This window comes from Lolium rigidum, chromosome 4, assembly GCF_022539505.1.
Source record: "Lolium rigidum isolate FL_2022 chromosome 4, APGP_CSIRO_Lrig_0.1, whole genome shotgun sequence".
In the NCBI taxonomy this organism is placed as follows: domain Eukaryota; kingdom Viridiplantae; phylum Streptophyta; class Magnoliopsida; order Poales; family Poaceae; genus Lolium; species Lolium rigidum.
Window position 1 is genome coordinate 11,275,619 of NC_061511.1, and position 21,309 is coordinate 11,296,927.

Here is a 21,309-nt window from a genome sequence, read left to right on the forward strand (position 1 = left end):
TGAGAGGTAGATAAGGAGAAAACCCTAGCCACCTTTGGAGAAAAAGTGTGAGAGCAAGAAGCAAGCCAGAACGTGGATGCTGCTATGAGAGGGTGAGAGAACACACTAGAACACCACAATCATGTGAGAAGAGAGGAAGAAGAAGGAGATGTGTTTTCTATCTAGATTTCTGAGATCTGACCGGTCTGTCTTGAAGCTGGTGTTTGGAGGCTCAAACGTTCTTGGATCGGCTCCAAACTCGATGAGCTTGTTACTTACTTTGAGTATTCTATCTAGTTAGTTGGTTTGAGATTTGGGTCAGTGGAGAATCAGATTTTAGAGGGGTTAAGTTAGCTCGAACTGCTGCAGTTTCAGCACATAGCAGTTTTGGGAAGGCAAGTGGTGTCTTGAGTTGATTTTCGGTCCGTATGTTGGGAACTCATATGTCTAATTGCTACCAAATTTGGTGCTGATTGGATCTACCGCTTAAGAGTAGTTTGTTGATTACCGGAGAGGATAGAAACTATGATATCTCTACTTTGTTGTATCTTGCATCTTGTGGTTGATGTTGTTGTCGTGGCCGGTGGGCAACGAACTGAAGTGTGTTATAATCTCTAGATGTTCTAGAGAAGACTCTGTACCCAGGTTGCTCATAGTGAAGTTTGCGTGGACCGGTTAGTCCACACCCGTGGTTTTTCCCTCCTCGTTGAGAAGGTTTTCCACGTAAATCTTTCTGACACTTGTGTGTGTGCTTGTGTTTGTTTTTTCTGCTGCATATCTAGTGGTTGAAGCTATCCTTGAAGTTTATCTATTTCACACAGGCATAGTCAGGCTGTGATGTCTATCATCCTCTCTGTTGTGCCATGCTGAACAGTTAACCCTAGCCTCGGAGAGTCCAGAGATGTAGCTGTTAGATGAGTTTTGTTGCGCGGCATGGGTCACTTCCATGCGTCACTTCTATAGTCGTAACCACATCTTTTTTCCTCTTCTATAATGCATAAGCAGAGCACCTGTTGTTCGTGGTCCACAAAAACATAGACAAGTGTATATACTAGTTTATGTTTATTACCCCATTGTGTATGGAATCATATGAGTAGTATCAAATATTTCGTTATAAGGTTGTAGAGTTATTTCCTCTTAGCATGCGCTATGTTATGGTAACAAGATATGTTACCAAAACCTGTACAAATAGGCGACATGATGGAGTGGTCTCTCTCTTTGTAGTTATGTGCTTAGATCCATATTGATTAATCTCCACTTTTGATATGCTATGGCTCTAAATTGATAAATCCTGGTCATCTTATGTCTTCTGTTTTAGTTATATAATAGATAAATATACATAGCATCCATAACCATTGATTACTATAAATGTTCTTTGTTAACAAGAAATTTTACCTTGTCAATCTCAGTTTCAGTTTCATTCAGTTTATCGATGATATCCACTATACTGGGCCTTTTGTGCCTATCATCATCCATGCAGCTCAGTGCTATCCTGGTGCATATTTTCACTTGCTTGCAGTATGCTTCTAGTGGCCAGGAAGAACTCCATGTTGCCAACATGTTCCTCCAGTTTTCACATACCTGCGTAATCGAGTATAAGGCTAGAACGGTAATAAATGTAACCACATTATAATATATATCTGTATATATAAGTGAACTATTGATCTAATTTTTGGAAAGGAATAAATACTATTGCATACTTGATCAATAAACTCTTGACGCGTCATTTCAGAATATTTGGCAGGGCCTCCTGGCCCTGCGATTATCTTTGTCATCACAACACCCAGGCTGAATATGTCAAACTTCGTCGAGATTATTTTCTTTGAAAGGAATTCTGGGGGAAGATATCCACTTTGCATGGCAGAGAAAAACATGACAGATACAATGAATATGTATGTGTAATTATATTTTTCTTCATTAGAAAGTAAATAGTCTGCATAAGGCTTTAACTTACAGTGTTCCTGTAGAATCTTCTGTTACCATGGTTTCTTTACTGTCATAGAGCGGGCTCAGACCACCAAATCCTGTCAGTTTTGGTAACATGTTCTCATCTAGTAGTATATTATCGGGTTTTAGGTCCAAATGGTATAGGGGTTCTTCTAATCCTTCATGAAGGTATTCTAAACCTTTGCAGATCTGCTTGATAATTTCATACCGTGTCTGCCAGTCAAGACCATGTAATTCGTCTGCAAATGCAAATAAATTAAGGGTGTTGGTGAATTCCAAATCCACACAACTTTCTCTTTGGATGCTAAATTGTTAAGAAGCATATAAACTCAAAGTTTAGTACCATTATACCTGAAAGATGCTTTTGAAGGCTCCCATTTTTCATGTACTGAAAGCAGAGTGCTCTGTATTCTTTGTGAACAAATTTTTTTTTCCCTTGTACTCAATAGGTTCCCGTTGTGTTTCATAGCAGTACCCAGCTAAGGGTACAATGTTTTGATGGTTGAGCATCATAAGGTTTTCAAACTCTCGTTGGAATCGTGTGTCGGTCTCTGCATGTGAGCCATTGCGAATTAACTTCACGGCAATCTCTTCTCCGTTGTTTTGCAATCCCTACTCAAGAATTATCATCAGCATTCAATCATATTTGAAAGTTAGAGAATACACGTAGAATTGTAAAAGGCTACATTTAGCTTTTTCTATATTTTATATGGCCTCATCAAAATGTTAGCACAACAGAAACAAGGTCGGAAGTTGTCCAGTCAGCAGTTAAGCAACGTATATTGTCTGACACACTGGAATATACAAAATTCGAAACCAAACATGACCGGCTGGAAGGAACTTACCCTGTAAACTTCTCCATATGTCCCTTTTCCAATTTTACGGTCCTCAGAGAAATTATCTGTCATCTTTTGAAGTTGCCGAATAGTTAGTTGTGTTAGCTCAGTAGCTTCGCTTGTCTTCATACTTAAAGTCATAACTTCATCCTGTGACTTTCCACGCGTGGTCCTGTGTACTCTTACAAACCAAAAGTCTTCAGCGGAGCAAATTAAAGAAAATATATACTAGCACGTAACACAATTTAAAGTAGGTGTCATATTTAAAGATTTGTTTTTGCAAAAGAAGAGGTTGGGTGCAAAATTAATTCACAAACAAAGGCACATACATATTTTAATTGTTCTGCTATTGGACACTTGGCCCTCAATACTACTTCCTTCGTCCCATAATATAAGATGTTATTACAACCAATACATGATTTAACAGATTACAATAACACATAGGGATGGAGGGAGTATTTCCCAATTGTACCTACTTTTTTTTGGTTTTACCGTTGTGGGTTGTTTCAGTCCCTTGTTCCACGCATTTCTTTCTTCAGACATTCAGTACCACGCACCAAACAAAATCCACTTAGATTCCTAGCATGGCGCTACGGTTCTCCTAGTCCGAGGAAAATATCTCTTTTGATCGATATCACTGTGACGATAAGTTTGTTCTTGCATTTAGGACCAGGCCCCCAGGGAGAGTAATAGACAAGCTAAGTAACAAAAAGTTCCCCTCCCATGGGGATGGTGGTGCCCAACTCTTAAGAGGCTCTGATGAGCAGTTCGAGGACATAGGTGTGACGATAAATAGGAGGTGAACCCACGCTCCTCATTGGCCACTTTGGCAGGCTTCGTCGAGTGTGCTCGCGCTCTGGATGATAAACGAGTGTAGACTTTCGATCTCGAAGGTCTTAGGTCATGTTCTTCCAGGACAGATGGGTATGGAAGTTGGCATTCTCATGGGTTTTCCTGTGATCAGGTATTCAGGTGGTTAGGCAACCTATTCCTTCATTCAGGGAGGAACTCGTGCTGATTTTTGTGAGCATCCAGTCATTACCATGAACACATCCTGATTCCCATATCCTGATTATGTGAGTTAATGCTTTACTTTATTATTGTGTGAAGCTTCCCACCCAAATTACCCTCCAGAGAGTAGCACATTCAGTTTAAGAGCATCAGTTGGGAAAAAAAAAGACATTTTGTGGAATGACTAAAAATATATGTGCGAATGTTGTCCTAGATGAAGAATTTGATTCACTACTTTGGACACTTTCTTCCTCTAGTGCTTTAAGTCTGTATTTTTTTTACACTGCAATGAATACTATGTGGTTATACCCTACAAACTTTTATGGAAGGTTAAATTCCACCTCTGTGTCAAAACAATGTTATGCCTGTTACAAAACCTTGTTACAAATCCCCATACAGTTGGTTTATATTAACTTACGGGGATTTGTAACAAGGTTTTAGTCTTTTAGACCATGGAAATTTAAGGTGTATACATAGTACATGGCTCTGGTTCGTGGGATATGGAAAAGACACGAACAGGATGTCATTAAACCAAGAACTTGGTTGCCCCTAAAAAGATTGAATGCATGTCATAGTTGTCACAGATGTAAAGGACTTTTTTTTTTCTAATGATCTAAGCACTTGCTAGGAATCTCGTGAAATTGAAGTCTAGGAAATTAATCCGTTGGAATCTTGGAGGGCTCATTTTCTGGATGAAATAAACTCTATACACAATTAATTGCAAATGAGGTTGGCCTACAAAGGAACACTTCAGAAAAAAAATCTTAGGACCTGAATCCTTTGGATCCAAACACTTCCACAGGGAAAAGTTAATAAGATTTGTATCCCGAAATTCCTATGGCACTCCTACATCTTAGTTATGAAATATGAATGAAGCATGACTGATATTTCTTCTTCCAGGCTACTGGTTGGAGACATATTAATAGGACTGCAAATGTATTATTGTTGTTAGGCTTGGAATACTATAGCGGGACTTTTCTTTATTAGTTTTTTTTATCTTTTTTAGATATGTGCATCTGTACTGCCATTAGGGTGTTGCGTTGTTGCAGATGTTGGATGTAATTGTATCTTTTCATATTAATATATTCCCTTAATCGAAAAAATAGCGGCCCGATCTCTATCATTTTTCTTTGGTTGATTTTTGTCTCAACCTTAGTGGATCCATGATTGTAATGATTGAATTATATATTTGCAATAAAAATACGGCTGTGTGCATCTATTGATGCAAAGGCTGGGGCGTGGCTCCCATTTCGCAAAAAAAAAAAAAAAAAAACAATGATGTGTTCATTACCTTGTCCGTCCGTGATCACTGCGGTCATTTTTGAACTCTTCGACCAAAGATTCAGTCTCATTCAGTTTCTGGACGATCTCCAGTATACTGGGTCTTTTGTTCCTATCAGTCTCCATGCAGCACACTGCTATTTCAATGCATGTTTTCACTTGTTGGCAATATGCTTGTAGTGGTCTGGAAGCGTGCCATTTTTTTCGCAACCTGTTCCTCCATTTTCTCTGTACCTACGAAAATCAAAGTGCGTCGAGGTAGAATAATAAATCCTCAGTCTGAAAATTGTAAAGGCTTATTTTCTTTAACACATGAATGGTCAAGAAAATAACTACTCCTACATTACTCCTATATACTCCTACATATCTGGTGAACGCATAGGTACCTCCACAGCCGCTGAATAAAAAGGACTTTATCCAGGGTATTTCTAGATGTCGTTTTAGAACGCGAGTACTCAATCTTTTTGTTTGGAAATAGTACGCGGGAGCAAAGACTTACTTTTGAGCATATCATACGTCAAGGAGAACAAAGATCCAAACAAAAAGATTGAGTACTCGTGTAAGTGGAACAAAGATCCAAACAACGACCCAAGCAACAACGGAAAGCACAGCAGTTGCCCGACAGAATCAAGCAATCCCGTCAAGCAGCTCATGGGCTGGATACTCATTCTGGGGCCCCAAATTTTGTGATTAGCAATCTTCATCATAGGACGTATAACGAGTGTATAATCAAGCATTAGACGGTCAAAAAGTATATATCATTTACTCCTTTCTCAGAATCTGGGCACACACGCATAGCAATTTTTGGCAGGCATAGGACTCACTGCTCAGTGGTTGGGACGCGCATTTCGCCAGGACCTTATGGCGCCCGCACCTAATCTCTTCCGTCCAACGCATTGAGATTGGTGACTTGTTTTTGCAAAAACAACCCTGGGTTTTGTCAAATTCATTTTTGGAAGTCCTTCTGCTTATGAAGTTCTGTGCAAAATCCAGAGTGGATCCACTCTTGTTATTCAAAAGTTCTTTGCAAATTTGCAGTGTGTATCTATTGTTGCAATTATAAATAACATTTTTCCATATAAAAAAATCCCCACAAATTCATAAGGAACCAATGGATCCATTGATTTTAACCACAGATCTTCTGGATCCGCATGAATATCTAACACAGTTGCGAAATTGCATTGCATATCCATTGTAGCAATTATAAGTAACATTTTTCCATATAAAAAAATCCCGAAAATATCACAAGGAACCAATGGATACATTGATTGTCCACAGATCTTTACAAGTAACATGATTTCCTCAAAAATATCTAACACTGTCACAAAAGTATCTATGAAAAAATGGCCAGAAGATCCATGAGGAACCTATCCAGAGATTTACCAAAGATCTTCACAGATCCTAACTAGATCCTAATCAAGAAAAGGAGGTAAGAAACGAAAAAAAAAAGAAGAGATCCAGAGGCCGTGTTCGGAGAGGGGCGGCGAGGCCGGGGATGACAGGGGTCCCCGTGGCGAGGCGGCGGCTCCCACGGCGGAGATCCCGCACGCTGGACGGCGGAGAGGCGGCGGCCGGAGCTGGGCGGCGAGGCGGCGCCTCCCACGGCGTAGATCCCGCGCGCAGAGGACGTGGAGGAAGGCGGCCGCGGCGGAGGAAGGCGGCTAGGCGGCGGCGCTCGTCGCCGGAGGAAGGCGGCCGCGGCGGAAGAAAGCGGGGTGGCGGCGGCTGGTAGCGAGCGGATCTGGGGTCCGCTTAGGGTTTCAGGAGGATTTGGGATATTTATACCATCTCCTCTCAGAACCAGTCCCTAATTAGCGGAATGTGCAGGGTTCTTTTTGCATAAAGCGCGAGTGCGAATCTCCACCTGTGTCGGACGGTGGGAGATTAGGTGCGGGCGCCATAAGGTCCTGAAGTTGTATTTACCGCAGTGGTTGGGACTCTAATCGTCTGGGTGCAGTTCCTTGATCTCCACCATTACATTTTCCTTCTACTGCAACTACCAACGATGGGTAAAAAAATCTGATACTGCGTTCTAAGCATAATAAAAGTTACTCAATTTCATAGGAAGCGGAATATATGACGCACCGAAATTTTTAGTATCCAAGAACAATTAGATATATAGCACTTCTGAAGTTCGAAAAAAAGATATGTAGTACTTGTTAAGGTTCATGCACTAGCCACTTGAACCAAAAGTCCGAACTGATGGAAAGGGGTAGGCCACACGGCAAGAGGCTACGGGGGAATTTAGAATAAATTGTGAAAGTCAGGATTTGAACTCGAGACCTGGGGCTCTGATACCATGTTAAGGTTCATGCACTAGCCACTTGAACCAAAAGTCCGAACTGATGGAAAGGGGTAGGCAATCTATTTATACACGTATGGGATAATTTTTGTGTTAAGTGTTCCGGTCACTGTTGCACCGGCAAGGAAAAATAATTCTAATTAAAAAATTTGATACTTATGTCCAACTATTAACAATGAATACTTAATTTTCAGCATGTTTGATTGACTACATATGATAGTGATACAAATATTTTCTGTGCAATTGCCTTTTTAAGGAAAAAACGCTTTGCGTCCTACGGGTGTGTGGACATTGGATGTGCGTCGATATAGGTCGCTTTTCTTGGACCAACCAACCAGCCCAACGCCCTGTTTCAACAACCTTATCCTCTCCCTGCTCACCTCATCTTCCCCACCATCGGCCAGCCCCCTGCCAGCGCTGTCGTGGGGTCACCACGGAAGATGCTACAGGGATAGCTTGAGAGAGTCGTGAGACAGGGATGACGTAGACATCTTCGGATCGAGATCAGCAAGACAAGGGATTTTACGCCCCTCTAGAGAGGTAAAGACATACTTCCTGCTAGAGTTTAGGGGGGTCCCGAGTTGGCTATGGCGGCTAGGAGAATACAAGAGCTGAGGCGCTGGCCGTAGAGTGTAGATGTGTCATGGTGAAAAGTGTCCCCTTCTAGGGTTTCATCCGAGGGTTTATATGGACACCCTCAGTTGGGTTTACACAGATAAGACCAATTTGTCTAGGAACTCGGACTCTCCTATCAGGCCGACTGCGCATTAAGCTTCTTCCTTGGTCCTCTGCGAGTCCATTCATCACCCCTTGCGAGCCCATGCGAGTTGGGCTGGCTTCGTATCTCCTAACACGGCTGGCGACTCCCCTTCATGGTATACCCTGTTAGGCATATCACCACCAGTAGTCCCTCGAGTGCGTCAGGGACATGGTGTCAGCTTCGAGTGTTGAGTCAGCTTTGGGCGATTCCAGCACAAAGCCGTCGGCGAGTCATTAGTGAACTCCTGAAACAAAGAGGCAACCACGAAGTAAAGATTGCCCCGCCAAAGCTCAGTTGATTTTGGTCACGTCAATGGAAAGTGGTCACTATGGCACGCAGCATCGACTCCCTCAGAATCAAGTCACAAAACACTTTGCCAAATGGAGTCGCTTTAGAAGGAATCGGACGATCCTTTTGTCGAGTAGTTATTGTCGTCTGACATATTCCTGTGTTAGGCCAGTCTGATGGGACTATGATGGGACTAGACTCGGAGTCGTCTTGGGACGGAGCAAGTGCATTCATATCCATGTGATGGGACTGATCGGGAATCGGTGCCGCACGATGTCTGGACGTGTAGACGCGGAGCGATAAGCGCCGCAAATTTCCGGCACGTTCGCACGGACTTCCAACCGCCGCCGCGCACGATGGGGGCAACGGGATAATTCCATGCCCACCTAGTTAAGGCAACTGGATCTACATGTGAGTGTGCTCATTGTTTCCACTTCCTCTTCTTCCTTGCGCCGCCATTGCGGCACCTTCAAGCTTCACGCTTCCCTCCAACAGAAACCGAGAGCAAGGCTTACATGGCGATCAAGGGCGTGTGGTGCCACTCGAAGATAAGGGCGGAAATGTTGCTTTTGTACATCTCTTCAGGGATCATCCTCGAGGTAAATATCAATTGGTGGCGAATCCCGAGCGACGAAGAGGTGTCAGCTCTACACAGGTAAGTTTGTGGTATTCTTTGAGTTTCTTGGACAACAACCTATCTTTTCAGACCTCCCACTTCCTATGGCGGTTCCTAGCCTTTTATAAAATCAAGCTCACAGATCTAGGACCCCATAGCCCTCAACAAATTATTCTCTTTGTCGCCCTTTGAGAAGGCTACTTAGGATGTCCATCGTATTTGCCTCTGTGGCTTACCATTTTCCACGGTACAGTCACCCATGAGACCCTGAAGGGTCCCATGGTAGTCGTAGGGGGCGGGTCTAGGGCAAGGAGTAGTTCATTGACTTATAGAGCTGCCGAAGAAGGCGCAAACTATGTGGTGCAAATACTAGTTCTACATAAGGAGGCGACTCACGGTGGCTAGAGTCTATGCTCCAATACACGTCGTAGAGGAACGAGCCCCACAACCTACGTGTAACATCCCAAGTTTTCAATAAAAGAATAAGAGAGAGAGATTCCAAGAACCCAAAAATAAGAGTCAACAAAAACTTTTTCTCATCATATAGGGCTATGCATATAGATCACCTTATTAATTAATTGAGTGTGCTTTTGCCATGATGCTTGCTTATGTGTTCTCTCTCACTCTAAAACCCTAGCAATGATCACTTGATCATCCAAAGTCAAATAAAAAGAAAATAGAAAAGAAATTATAAAAATCAATTTCACACACACATAAGGCTTAGGCCATTTTTACAAATCCTTGACCTAGACCTTTTTGGTTTGCACCATTGGGTGTAAATGGATACTAAACACATATTAACAACTTTGGAAACAATCAAACACTTTTCAAATCAAATTTGAATCAAATATGAGCTCACATGTGATTATGGTCATATGAGGCAATTTTAGCCTGATGCTCACTTTGAGCCTCTGGTTTGTGAGTTTTCACTTCTACACTTGACCAATTATTTGCACCTCATCCAAGACAACATCAAGGAGAACAACTTTGCTCAAGAACACACCCCCAAATTCTATCTCTATTTCAGATGGCAATCAAGCAAAGTGGAGACTTTTTATCAAAGTGAAGATCATATGCAAATTGGGATTTTGCATTTCAATTCCAAATTGAACCAAACCAACACCATTCTACTCCATTTAATATATGATTATAACCCACCAAAAAGAATTTCAAAATTCAAAAATATTTTTCTTTCGGGCATTACATCAAACACCTTTAGGGCAGGCATATAATTGTTGCCCATACTGAAATTTGGAGAGGACCCAGTCCAACCTGAGCCACCACTGCACTCCTGGAACTCCATCACACCCCTCAGCACCAGTGCCAACCCCTGCCACCCTTCCACTCGGTCACCATGACCGTGGCATGACCATGCCGTGGCATGGCATGGCCTCACCATGCCATCTCTCTCCCCCTTCACCTCAGCCTTGCACCGTCATGTCCTGGACGCTCACCCCACTCCCCTGCATCGGCTCGTGCCCTCCCTTGACCAAGAGACCGCTTGCACACGCCAGCACAGGCGCGCCCAGCACGCTCCAGCGACGCCATGCCGTGCATGGTCGCGACGCCAGAGCGCCACAGAGACCCGTCAACTCCAACCACGCCTCGCCATCAGCGCCCGTGCGTAGCTCCACCTCAGCACCAGGACGCCGCCAGACATCACCACGAGCTTGCCAGCGCCCTGTCACCATCACGGAGGACGATGACGACCGCCACAGTACCCACGGACGCATGACCCTCCCCACTGTGCTTGACCACCTCCTGCTATTCCGAGGGCACCGTGACGCTCGCTGTGACCTCCTGAACGATGCCATGACCTTGCCCACGCTGTTGATCGCCTGCAGCAGGGCCTCGCCGTCGTCACCCGTGACCTCCCGCAGATGCTCGAGGAGGCTATAAAAGCAGCCCCTCCCGTCTCAATTCCAGCACACCATCAGTCTTCCCTATCACCTCTGAGCCTCTCAAGCCTCTCCCTTCTCCACATTCGCCGCTGCCTCACCGGAATTTGGAGCTCGGTGCCCACGGAGGTGCTGAGAAGGGCGCCGTCGTTGCAGTGCACCCCAGGCGCCGCCGCTGCTTCCATCTGCTTCAGCATCATCGACAACCTCGCCGCAACCCCTCTCCGACCATCGCCGCGCCGCCGGTGAGTCTCCGACCCCCCACCGTTGCCGCGCCAGTAGCCCTCTCTCGTCGGAGACGACGGCGCACGTCGTCCGTCCGATCCTCGCCTAATCCTACGGCGCAGACAAGCGCGCACCGCTTCGCCTGTTAGGTCCCGCTGACGCGTGGCCCCCACGCTGTCAGTTGGCCCGCTGCGCTGGACGCAGTACTGGGCCGGCCCATTCTCCTTTCCCCTGTTTAGCCCAGTAGCCTTCCCGCCTAAGCCCACTAAATTCAAAATTGAATTTTCGAATTAAGTTAAATACTCTCTGGTGCTGTATTCAAAATTAAATAGGATAAAATCCACCAAACCAAATTTTACAAATTTTATATATTTGGAAAGCTTAGGATTTTATCTACACAATGCCACTGGTTTGAACCCTAGATCTCTTATAGAATTAAAGTGAGAAAATAAACAAGACAGGGACTTTTCTGCCTTAGAAAAATTATTAAAAATCAACCACAACTGCTTTTAAGTTATTTCCAACTCCTATAAATCACATTACACTTATACTAATTGTTTTTACAAAAATATGCCCTGCTTACTTTGTATGATCATGGCCTAGTTTAATTAAAGGACTATATGGCTAATTCTAGTCAAAGATATTGTCCAAAAATATGAATAAATCATATGGGAGTTTTCTCTCATTTAAATCTTGTCATAAACAATCCCAAAATGAGGTAGAGACTCTGGTCATATAGGTCTCATATGGTTTGTTGATGATATTAAATATTTACCATGCTAGGATTAAATTGTATGAGGTGCTACCCCTCACTTAAATCATTTTCTTAAATGATAAGTATGAAGAGGTTGATTTTGGTCAACCTAGGTCATATATTATTCATGAGAGAAATTAAATCTTAATAAGATAATGAGAGGAAATTATTTCTCTAAATAAATAAAAATAACACCTAAGTTAATATGAGAGGAAATTATTTTTCTTAAATAATAAAAACACATCCACCCACTTAATAGTAATGTGTGATGCTAGTTTAAGTTGTGTAAGTCATGTGTGTTCTTAGCTTAGTAAATAAGTTTGGTGTGATGATTGTGTACCCCGTATTCGTATTCTAGACGCTAGTACCGAGGAGTACCAAGAGGAGGAGGAGGTCTACTTTCAAGGAGAAGAAGACCACTTTGACCAATTCCCCAACCAAGGCAAGATAATACTCTTGCAAAGTGCCAAGCTCACCATGAGCAAAGCATTACCCATTTTACTTTATGTTCATAAGCCTACTTCCCAGTTTTACTTCCAGGCTTTATTTACCGTTGTTTTATCAAAGTACTTTTTGATTCATGATTCAATGGGGTTAATGTTAGATTAGTACGAGAGTATCAAAGTTAGCCTAGAAGCAAAGCAAAAGTACTTAGCACCCCTCATACCTAGATGCTAGTGCTAAACTAAAGATGACTACTCTAGATGGGAACATGTGGGGTGAAATAATGATGATGAAAACTATGAAATGAATTTTGAAGGTGAAGATGACCAAGAGAAGATAGTGATTTTTGATTAAAACTAATATTGGTTTGGATGCGATACCTTTCCAATTCTTGAGTACCCCCACAATACCTGATTATGGGTAAGGGCTTAACTAGAAGTTTATGTATCTTAGTATGGGTTCCTTCTGAACACACATCATAGGGGTTATGCCGATGCTGCCTCCGTTGTTGAGAAATGATGTGAATTAAGGTGAATTGTACGGCCAAGCCCTGTGCAGCTCCCGGAGTTGACGAGTTGGTCTTCACTCGGGAGGCCAAGCTCATGGGGAGAGGTGCTCATACTAGGGTTAGTAAATGAAAGGTTATGGTTGATGATCCGCGTACTGTGTTACGATGATTCGGTGTAATCCCGACGGATGAAATCAAATGTTGTGGCACAAGTGTGCAACCTCTGCAGAGTGTAAACCTATTCGAATAGCCGTGTCCACGGTTACGGACGGTTGGAAAGGCCATACAGTTTCCAGTGTTAAACCTTGAAAATTTTGAATGGTGAATGGTGACTTTGACTTGAATCACAACAGAGTTGTGGGAATGGCACTAATGTTCCCACTTGAGTTAGTTAGCACCTGAATAAGTCTTTAGCAAATACTTGCGAACTAAAATTGGCTTTATGCAAAGAAACTAGAGCTTAGCACCCCCTTACTAAAATTGCTAGCACTTACACTAGTATTAGTTTGCGAGTACTTAAAGTACTCACGGCTGTGTCTCTGGCTATTCAAATGGCCAGACTATGAAGAGGAGCAGCAGTACGAGGAGGACGGTCAGCAGAACGTCTACAACAACTAGGAGTCTGCTAACGTCAAGCGTTGGCCTGTGGGCTATAGAGTCCATTTATCTTTACGCTTCTGCTATGAACTTATGTTTGTTCGTTGATCAGTTCGTTGATCAATAGATCAACTATTTGTGTAATATGGATCATGTGATTCCAAATTGTAAGACATTATGGTTTGTAATGAATGATGACTGTGATACTTAACTATTATGCCTCGCAACAACAATATTCCTGGGATTGCGATGTATGACATAATAGGCATCCGGACTTAAAAATCCGGGTGTTGACACTACGAATGGAGAGCCTTCCCAAGGACTAGAAGGAAATTGTTAAGGCTATGAGAGTTTTCCTTGTCGGGCCAAAGACTACAGCCCGGAGGGAATAAATCTGTACAACTTCTCAATATCCTGGTGACTCACCCACCTTCGCACGTGTGCCCACTTGATATGCGAGTATCAAAGGCAGAGTAACCCGGCGTGGACGACTGCGATGGAGTGACCACTCGCGGAATACTCCATGGTCGTGAAGAAGATCACGGCCAAGTTTACCACCTTCAATGAGCGTTTCTATCATGCATAGAGGAGAACTCGGCTCCCGAGGTAAGAACCGATGGTTTTGCAATTTTGTTGATACTTTCAATTGGCGAGAACTTCTGACTCGTCCATTGTTTACATACTTGGAGAACCGTCGAGGGCCTGCCTCGTCTCCCAGCGGATGAGCCAGAAGTCTGGTGTGAGGCATCAGAAAAAGAAACCGACGAAGAAGAGGAGGAAACCAACGGTGGAGAGGAGGACGACGACGAGGCAAAGGAGTCGGATCGCGAGCCCGTGGCCCACACTCGTGGATATAAAAAGGGACATCGCGGCTTCCACCTTGTCAGCCCAAGAGGAGGAGGCCGCCTCCTCTCCGAAGAAGAAGAACCCCTCTCAACTCACGGAGGGGGAGAGGTGCAAACGGATGAAGCAAGCCTCCATCCTTGAAATGGGAATGAGCCTGAATCGCTCCATGGGAAAGGTGTTGGAAGTCCATGAGCCGATCGGTGGCGGATTGAAGACGTTGCAGGTCTTGAAGTAAGGATATTTATCTCTAATTTGCTTCATATCTTCTTTTATATTGTTCTAATGAAACTTATATGCTCTAGGATCAAGCCCAAGACGATGAAGAAATCGACGACGGCTAAGGAGTCAGCGGTGGACATGGAGTCGGCAGCGGCCAAGGAATTGGAGGCGGAAGAAAGATGCCACGACAAAAGAGTCATCGAGGTCAACCCTTCCCCCTTTCTCTGCAAGGCCAACGGCTGGCGCCTCCACCAAGGTGTCAACGACTGACTTGGAGCAAGAGGTAGGCAAGAAACAATCACCAACATCGAAGAAGAGCCTAGAGAGGGAGGTGGAGAAGCAGTAGTCGCGGCCGGTGAAGGAGATCGTGTTAATAACCTCCGATAGCGAATTAGCAGCGACCGACAGGGCTGAAGCGTCGCATCTTCCTTCAGTCAAATTTAGGGAACCGCATCACCTTCTGGGAAAGCTCATGAGGTAAGTCCTTGTTGTTTCTAGATTATGCGTAGTACTACCTCCGTTTCAAGGAATAAGGCGTCCTCGTTTTACGTGCTTTTTGTTTGACCTAAATAGATAAAGATTTTTTCTATGAAATTAGCATCATTAAAAAGTGTTTTTCAATACGAATCCAACGATACTAATTACATATAATATAATCAAGATTTTTTCGCTTAATTTTTATGGTCAAAGTTCGTCTTGGAATACGCGTGCGCCTTATTCCTTGAAACGGAGGTAGTAGTAGTAATCCCTGAGGCTCGAGTCCTCTTGTAGAGGTGACTTGAGGCCCCATAGCTGCATGACCCTATGTCTTGTGTTTTTCTTTTAATAGCGCATCGTGAAGTTGGCCAACGCAGAGGTCGAACGACTGACACATGAGTTGTCTCTGGCGATGAAGAGGGACGGCCAGTTGGAGGTTGCATCAAGTAAGTACTCCAAAATTCATTGGGTGTAGTTGGTATTTATTATAGCGACTAATCCGGAATTTGTTATTAGAGAAGAATGTGAATGAACTCGCCAAAGAATGTGAAGGCTATCTCCCCACCAAGGAAGTGCACGCTAAGATGTAAGAGATGGATGAGCGGTACAACACCACCTTCAAGGCTTGGGAAGACGCAAAGGTCAAAGTTGCCGAGTGGAGGGAGAAATTCTCCACCTTGGAGGTGAAGATGGAGGGAGAGCGCAATGCAATTGAGTCGAAGAGCACTGGCCTTTAGACTAGCGCTTCAGTTGCACCGCCGAGAGAAGTCGAGCTAGCGGCCCCTCTGTCGCCCTACTCGGTCCTAATCTCAATCATTAAGGCGACTGCAGATTGGACTAGGTCGTACCTTGCGTACCTGGATGACCAGACTCTTCCAAGGGATTAAATGCAGTCGCGACAAATCGTGCGTCGTGCTAAGTCATTCACCATCATCAACAACATGCTCTACAAGCGTAGCATTACCGGTGTGTTCCAGCGTTGTGTGTCGCCCAAGGAGGGATAGAAGATTCTTTATGACATCCATGTTGGGGACTGCGGCCATGCCGGCGCCCCTCCGTTCTTTGCCGCAAACCACAATGCCGCCCCTCTGTTCCCCTCTGCAAACCATAATGTCGCCCCTCCGTTCTCCTCCGCAAACCATAACGTTGCCCCTCTGTTCCTCTCTGCAAACCATAATGCCACCCCTCCATTCCCCACATGCACCGATCTAGAGGTACCGAGCATGCCCCAGCCATATGGAGGCACGCCCCCGCGCTCGCCTTCTCTGGTTTCCACGTCGACATCATGACACCGCCCGCCGCCCACCGTCCTCCTCCCGTGCAACAGCCAATGCCCTTTTATTCTACATGCAGCCATCGACCGAGGGGTGGACCTCCGCTTGTGAAGTGTGTTCCGAGCTTGGGCTTGACCACCCGCTCAAGGTTGGATGCGAGGAGGCCTCCTGAGGACATGGATAATCTTCTCTGGTGATCATAGGTGTTTCCATGGGCGACATGGCTAGGGAGTTCGCCATCGTGGATGACATGGTCAAGGTCGGGTGAATCCTTTTTGGCCTATGATTGAGAGAGTTTGGGGTGTTGTGAAGGAATGACGACGGAGCAACATGTGGTGGTTGTTGGTGCTGCAAAGCAAGGGCAGAAGATCTGCAAGCCAGAGCCCATGGTGCTGCAAATTAAGCTGCATGCGGAGGTCGTCGGTGCTGCAAATAAATGGTGGCGGGCTGCGAAGCCATGGCGCCGATGCTCCATGTGGTGGTCACTTGAGTTATGAAGGAAGGGTGTGGATGCTACAAATGAACGACGGCAGAGCTGCATGCGGTGGTGTCCGGAGCTGCAAAGCTGAGGTGTCATTGCTACAAGGGAGGGTGGCGGCATGGTGGCTGCGGGTGAGGTCTTGCTGGATTCTTTTTGGCCAACGAAATATTTTTGCTACAGCAGCACAGTTTTTTTGCTACAACTTTTTGTGGTGTTGCTACGATAACATAATATTTTTGCTACGAGGTTTTTAGCGATGTCTCCAACGAGATCGACTTTGCTACAATAGCACAGTTTATTTTGCTACGAGGTCTCCAAGGAAAAAACTCCAGTGAGCTCCATGTCCAATGGATTTTTTCTTTTTATTTTTAATAGAACTTAAGTGTGGATTTTTTTTCTTTAATGAAGCAAAAGCGGGATTCAAGACAAGCTAAACATAGAAGACGATCCAATGGCCCGGAACGGTTTGATCTAACGGGGCTCATGCACCGGGAAGTTTTGATTCCCTGGATTCTCAGCAACTCTTTTAAATGATGGGGAGAGAGGATAAACCGTCTATATCTAGAAATCATCTGTTGTAATTTAATTTTGCACAGGACCTCCGATTTCTGAGGTATAGCCCTCGATCTATTGCATCCTAAAATAAAGTTCTGTCTATGTGATACACCTATTTAGAGATATTTCGTTCCGTCGTAGAGTGCCATGTAGTTACGGTTTGTATGCCGATTAGTTGCTATGGAGGATTGTTTTTGATCTCATGGATCAGTTTTTCTCATTGTCGGTTGCTCAACCGACGTCTTACTTTTTTGCTGGTCACAGATCTGTTTGTGTTGACCACCGCTCGCCATCCTCACGTGCCTCTACTCCAATCTCTCTGCCTCGATTCTACAATGGTCGGCTCTTCTTCATCAATGTACGGCAAGGCAAGACACACACAAGGGAGCAGTTTGGGTCCCTTCTTCTCTTCCTCCCCAGGCACGTGCATATTAGTATAACGCCATCGTTGGAGCAGTTTGGGTTTTCGGGCCGCCGGGCGCCTCGGGAGTGTGCCTGTTCTATATATGCAATTTAGGTTAGCCAGAGCATCCTAACGTGCACGCTTCATAGCAACCCTAGTAGCGATTTAGGGGCTGGTCTCGTTTTGGGCTAACATTGGGCATCCTAAAAATAGCTGGCGTGTTTTCGAGTTCAATAAAATTGTCGGCAACCCGTGCCGGCCCCTCCGCAGAAGGATCAAGTTGGGGTCACCGGCACTCCTGGCCATGCAGGATTTCACCCCATGGGGCCCTCTTGGCAGCCAAACCTGTTCATTCATCATCCGATCTGGCCTCTTCTAATCCGCCTCCCACCCCTCCATCGCCATCACCTCCGTCTCCGCCTCCTTCCCCGTGCTTGACCTTTGCCTGCCCACCCAGAAACCGCCGTCGTAACCACGTCGACACCTCTGCCATCTCGCACTGCTAGGTTGCTGAAGCTACCGTCGGCATAGGTGTCTCCCCGACGCACACCGCCCACAAGGTGTTTGGTGCATTACCGCGATGGATAGCGGCGATGAGATGATGGCGTAGTTGTTCATGCAAGAGGAAGCCAATGCCAACGCCGAGCGGCAATAACAGTTGCTAATGTTGGCAAACCTTCTCCGCCTTCACCAGCACCTGCTCGCCATCAGCATGCCTCGACGTGGCGGTTTGAGGGTTGGGAAGGCACCAAACAAAGACTGGCATCAGCAAGCCGATGTGCTGCTTGACTACGACTACTTCGCTTACAACGCAATACATATGCCAAAGGATTTTCGCTCCCGATTTAGGATGAACAAGGAGTTATTCATGAAGATTGTTTTCGGCGTCAGAGAGTATGGCTCTACTTCATGTACAAGAAAGACTGCACCAGCTTATGGGGGTTCTCATCGGTTCAGAAGTGCACCGCTGCTATGCGTTGTCTTACATACGGAGCTCCTCCAGATGCAGCCGATGAGTATCTGCGCATGGCCGAGTCGACATGCTTCGAGACTATCTACAGGTTTTGCAAGTTAGTGATTCCAGTGTTTGGGCCCGACTATTTGAGGGCCTCAGATGAAGAAGATACAACTCGGATCCTAGCACAAAATGCAGCGAGAGGTTTCCCTGAAATGCTGCTGAGTATCGACTACATGCACACGGTTTAGAAGAATTGCTTATTTGCTTGGCAAGGGCTCTACAAGAGGCACACCAGCCAGTTTGCTGCTTCCCTCTGGATGCATAAAGAAATCCGAGATGTAGGTGTTCATTACTCAACTACAGAATGATCCAGTTGAGCATTTTTGGGTGCGGAGAGAAAATGGCCCATGATTCCGACTTGTTGGATTGCAATTTATTTAATTGGTGTATGGATAATAATTTTGTGTTTTCAAACTATGTGTGTGAAATAGATTGTGTGTTTAAAAACTGTAAATAGACTTTAAATTATTGTTTAAACTATGCAAAATTTATAATTTGGTGACAAAGAAAATCATTTGGGGCAGGGGGGTGGCGTGGCCGTATGGGGTGCGCCGGTGTGAGACGACTTCTAGCTGCACCAACAACCCCACTATTAGTCATCAGATGGTCTATCTTTTTTCTGAATCATATGTATGTAGACGCATATTAGCGTGTCAGTTTACATATTTCAGTTTGTATTGCTTCATATTAAAATATCTAAAACATCTTATAATTTGAAACAGGGGAAATATTTATTTAGCGCTGAGTGGAAGTAGCATTTAATTATTTTTCAATGGAATTTGCAAAGAATAGCATGATATTTTCTTAATCACGATGACTAATCTATTTTGCGAAGTGGAAATAGCCTTTCTTACTTGATCAATAAACTTCATGTAAGACATTTCATCCCTTCTGGAGGGGCCTTCAGGCCCTGCAATTATCTTAGTCATTATGACACCCAGGCTGAATATGTCAAATTTCTTCGTGACCTTTCGTCCGAATAGGTACTCCGGCGGCATATATCCACTGTACATTGCAGCATAAATACCACAGGTACAATAGTAGTTAGTATCATATTCCAGTTTATGACACACACAAAAAAACAAATTTGCATGACGAATTCACTTGCCGTGTGCCTATAACACTTGTTGCGGTCATAGTTAGTTCTCCATCAAAGAACTTGGACAAACCAAAATCGGCTAGTTTTGGCATCATATTCTCGTCCAGCAATATGTTGTCAGGTTTTAAGTCCAGATGGTAAATTGGTTGTTCGGATCCTTCATGAAGGTAATGTAGACCCTCGCAGGAGCCCTTTATAATTCTGTAACGCATGTCCCAATCAAGTCCATCATCTTCCTCTGCATATTTTAAGCAAATAGTGTCTCTGAAATGAAAATATAGACACACCTCTTTTGTCCACATACTAAATATATACTCCCATGTAGCATGATGTTAAGTGGAGAAGCACCATACCAGTAATATACTTTGCAAGGCTCCCATTTCCCATGAACTCGAAGCAGAGAGCCCTGTGTATCTCCTCTACAAAGATGGTTTTTCCCTCGTGCAATCTAGCTTTATGTTGTGTGTCGTAGCAGTAGCTAACTAACCTTACAACATTGTGATGCTCGAGCCTCATAAGGTTTTGGAACTCCCGATTGAATTCCTCATCGTCAGTTCCTGGCATCTTGTTATGGAGCAGCTTCACAGCAATCTTTTCTCCATTAGCACGCACCCCCTATACAGGATCGATTGTGATCACTCCATAAAAGTTATCAAAATTTGTAGTACAGCAAGTATAGTAGTACTTAACGCTACAATCAGGTACGCGCGTATACACACAGTTAGAAGTCAAACAAGCCCTGTTACCTTGTAGACCGTTCCATACGCGCCTTGACCAATTTTCCGCTCCTCGGAAAAGTTATCAGTGATTTGTTGTAATCCTCGGATTGTTAGACTTGCTGCGTTCTGTAGCTTGCTAGCCATGTTACTGTCTCTGCTGGTACAAAATAAAACCTTTTAGGATGAGCAGATAATATATTTTCGTAATATTGTACCTGTTCATTTCTTGGAATGCCCTCCAAGTTCATGTTTGCAGGGATGTACAATTAACAGGAGCAAAAGCTAGAACGAACAAGATCAGATCGGTTCACCGCCAACAAGAGAGGAGATCGGATCATAAAGAGCGGAGATAAGATTCAGATGTATTAAGAGACATCAGGATCTCAAAGGTATAGTTCGGGAATCTAAGCGACATCAGGATCTCAAAGGTATAGTTCGGAATCGAGCATGATCAACCCCAGAGAAGAACGTAGGTAGTAGGGTTACGGTACTTACTTGGAGCTGGAAATGGAGCTGGAGCTAGAAATGGAGCTGGAGCTGGAAATGGAGATGGAGCTGAAGTTGGAGCTGGAAATGGAGCTGAAGCTGGAGCTGGAGGGATGATCTGCCTGCGAGTCTCCATCGGAGGTAGGAGATGCCATTTCCATGGTCGTCGACGGGAGGATGGCGCAGAAGCTAAGACGATGTGATCCAGCTTAGTGAAGTAAGGTTATGGGCAAATGGCAGTGAGATGTGGATCAACCTGCAGCTACATTAAGTAGTAACATATGTG

The 21,309-nt window shown here is 44.5% G+C and overlaps 1 protein-coding gene and 1 pseudogene across 1 annotated transcript in view; both read right to left on the minus strand.

The window, feature by feature from the left end:
• Positions 1-757: 757 nt before the first annotated feature.
• On the minus strand, positions 758-2,834 carry LOC124646682 (annotated as a pseudogene).
• Positions 2,835-5,060: 2,226 nt separating this feature from the next.
• Positions 5,061-21,309, minus strand: part of LOC124646683 (cysteine-rich receptor-like protein kinase 44) — a 35,288-nt gene continuing 19,039 nt past the window's right edge. Inside the window, exons 3-9 of the mRNA XM_047186766.1 lie at positions 21,033-21,212; positions 20,565-20,691; positions 20,302-20,433; positions 20,172-20,256; positions 19,828-20,056; positions 19,574-19,724; positions 5,061-5,288 (exon numbers count right to left, since the gene is read on the minus strand). Of these exons, the coding sequence (XP_047042722.1) occupies positions 5,061-5,288; positions 19,574-19,724; positions 19,828-20,056; positions 20,172-20,256; positions 20,302-20,433; positions 20,565-20,691; positions 21,033-21,212 (1,132 nt within the window). The remainder of the gene's footprint in view (positions 5,289-19,573; positions 19,725-19,827; positions 20,057-20,171; positions 20,257-20,301; positions 20,434-20,564; positions 20,692-21,032; positions 21,213-21,309) is intronic.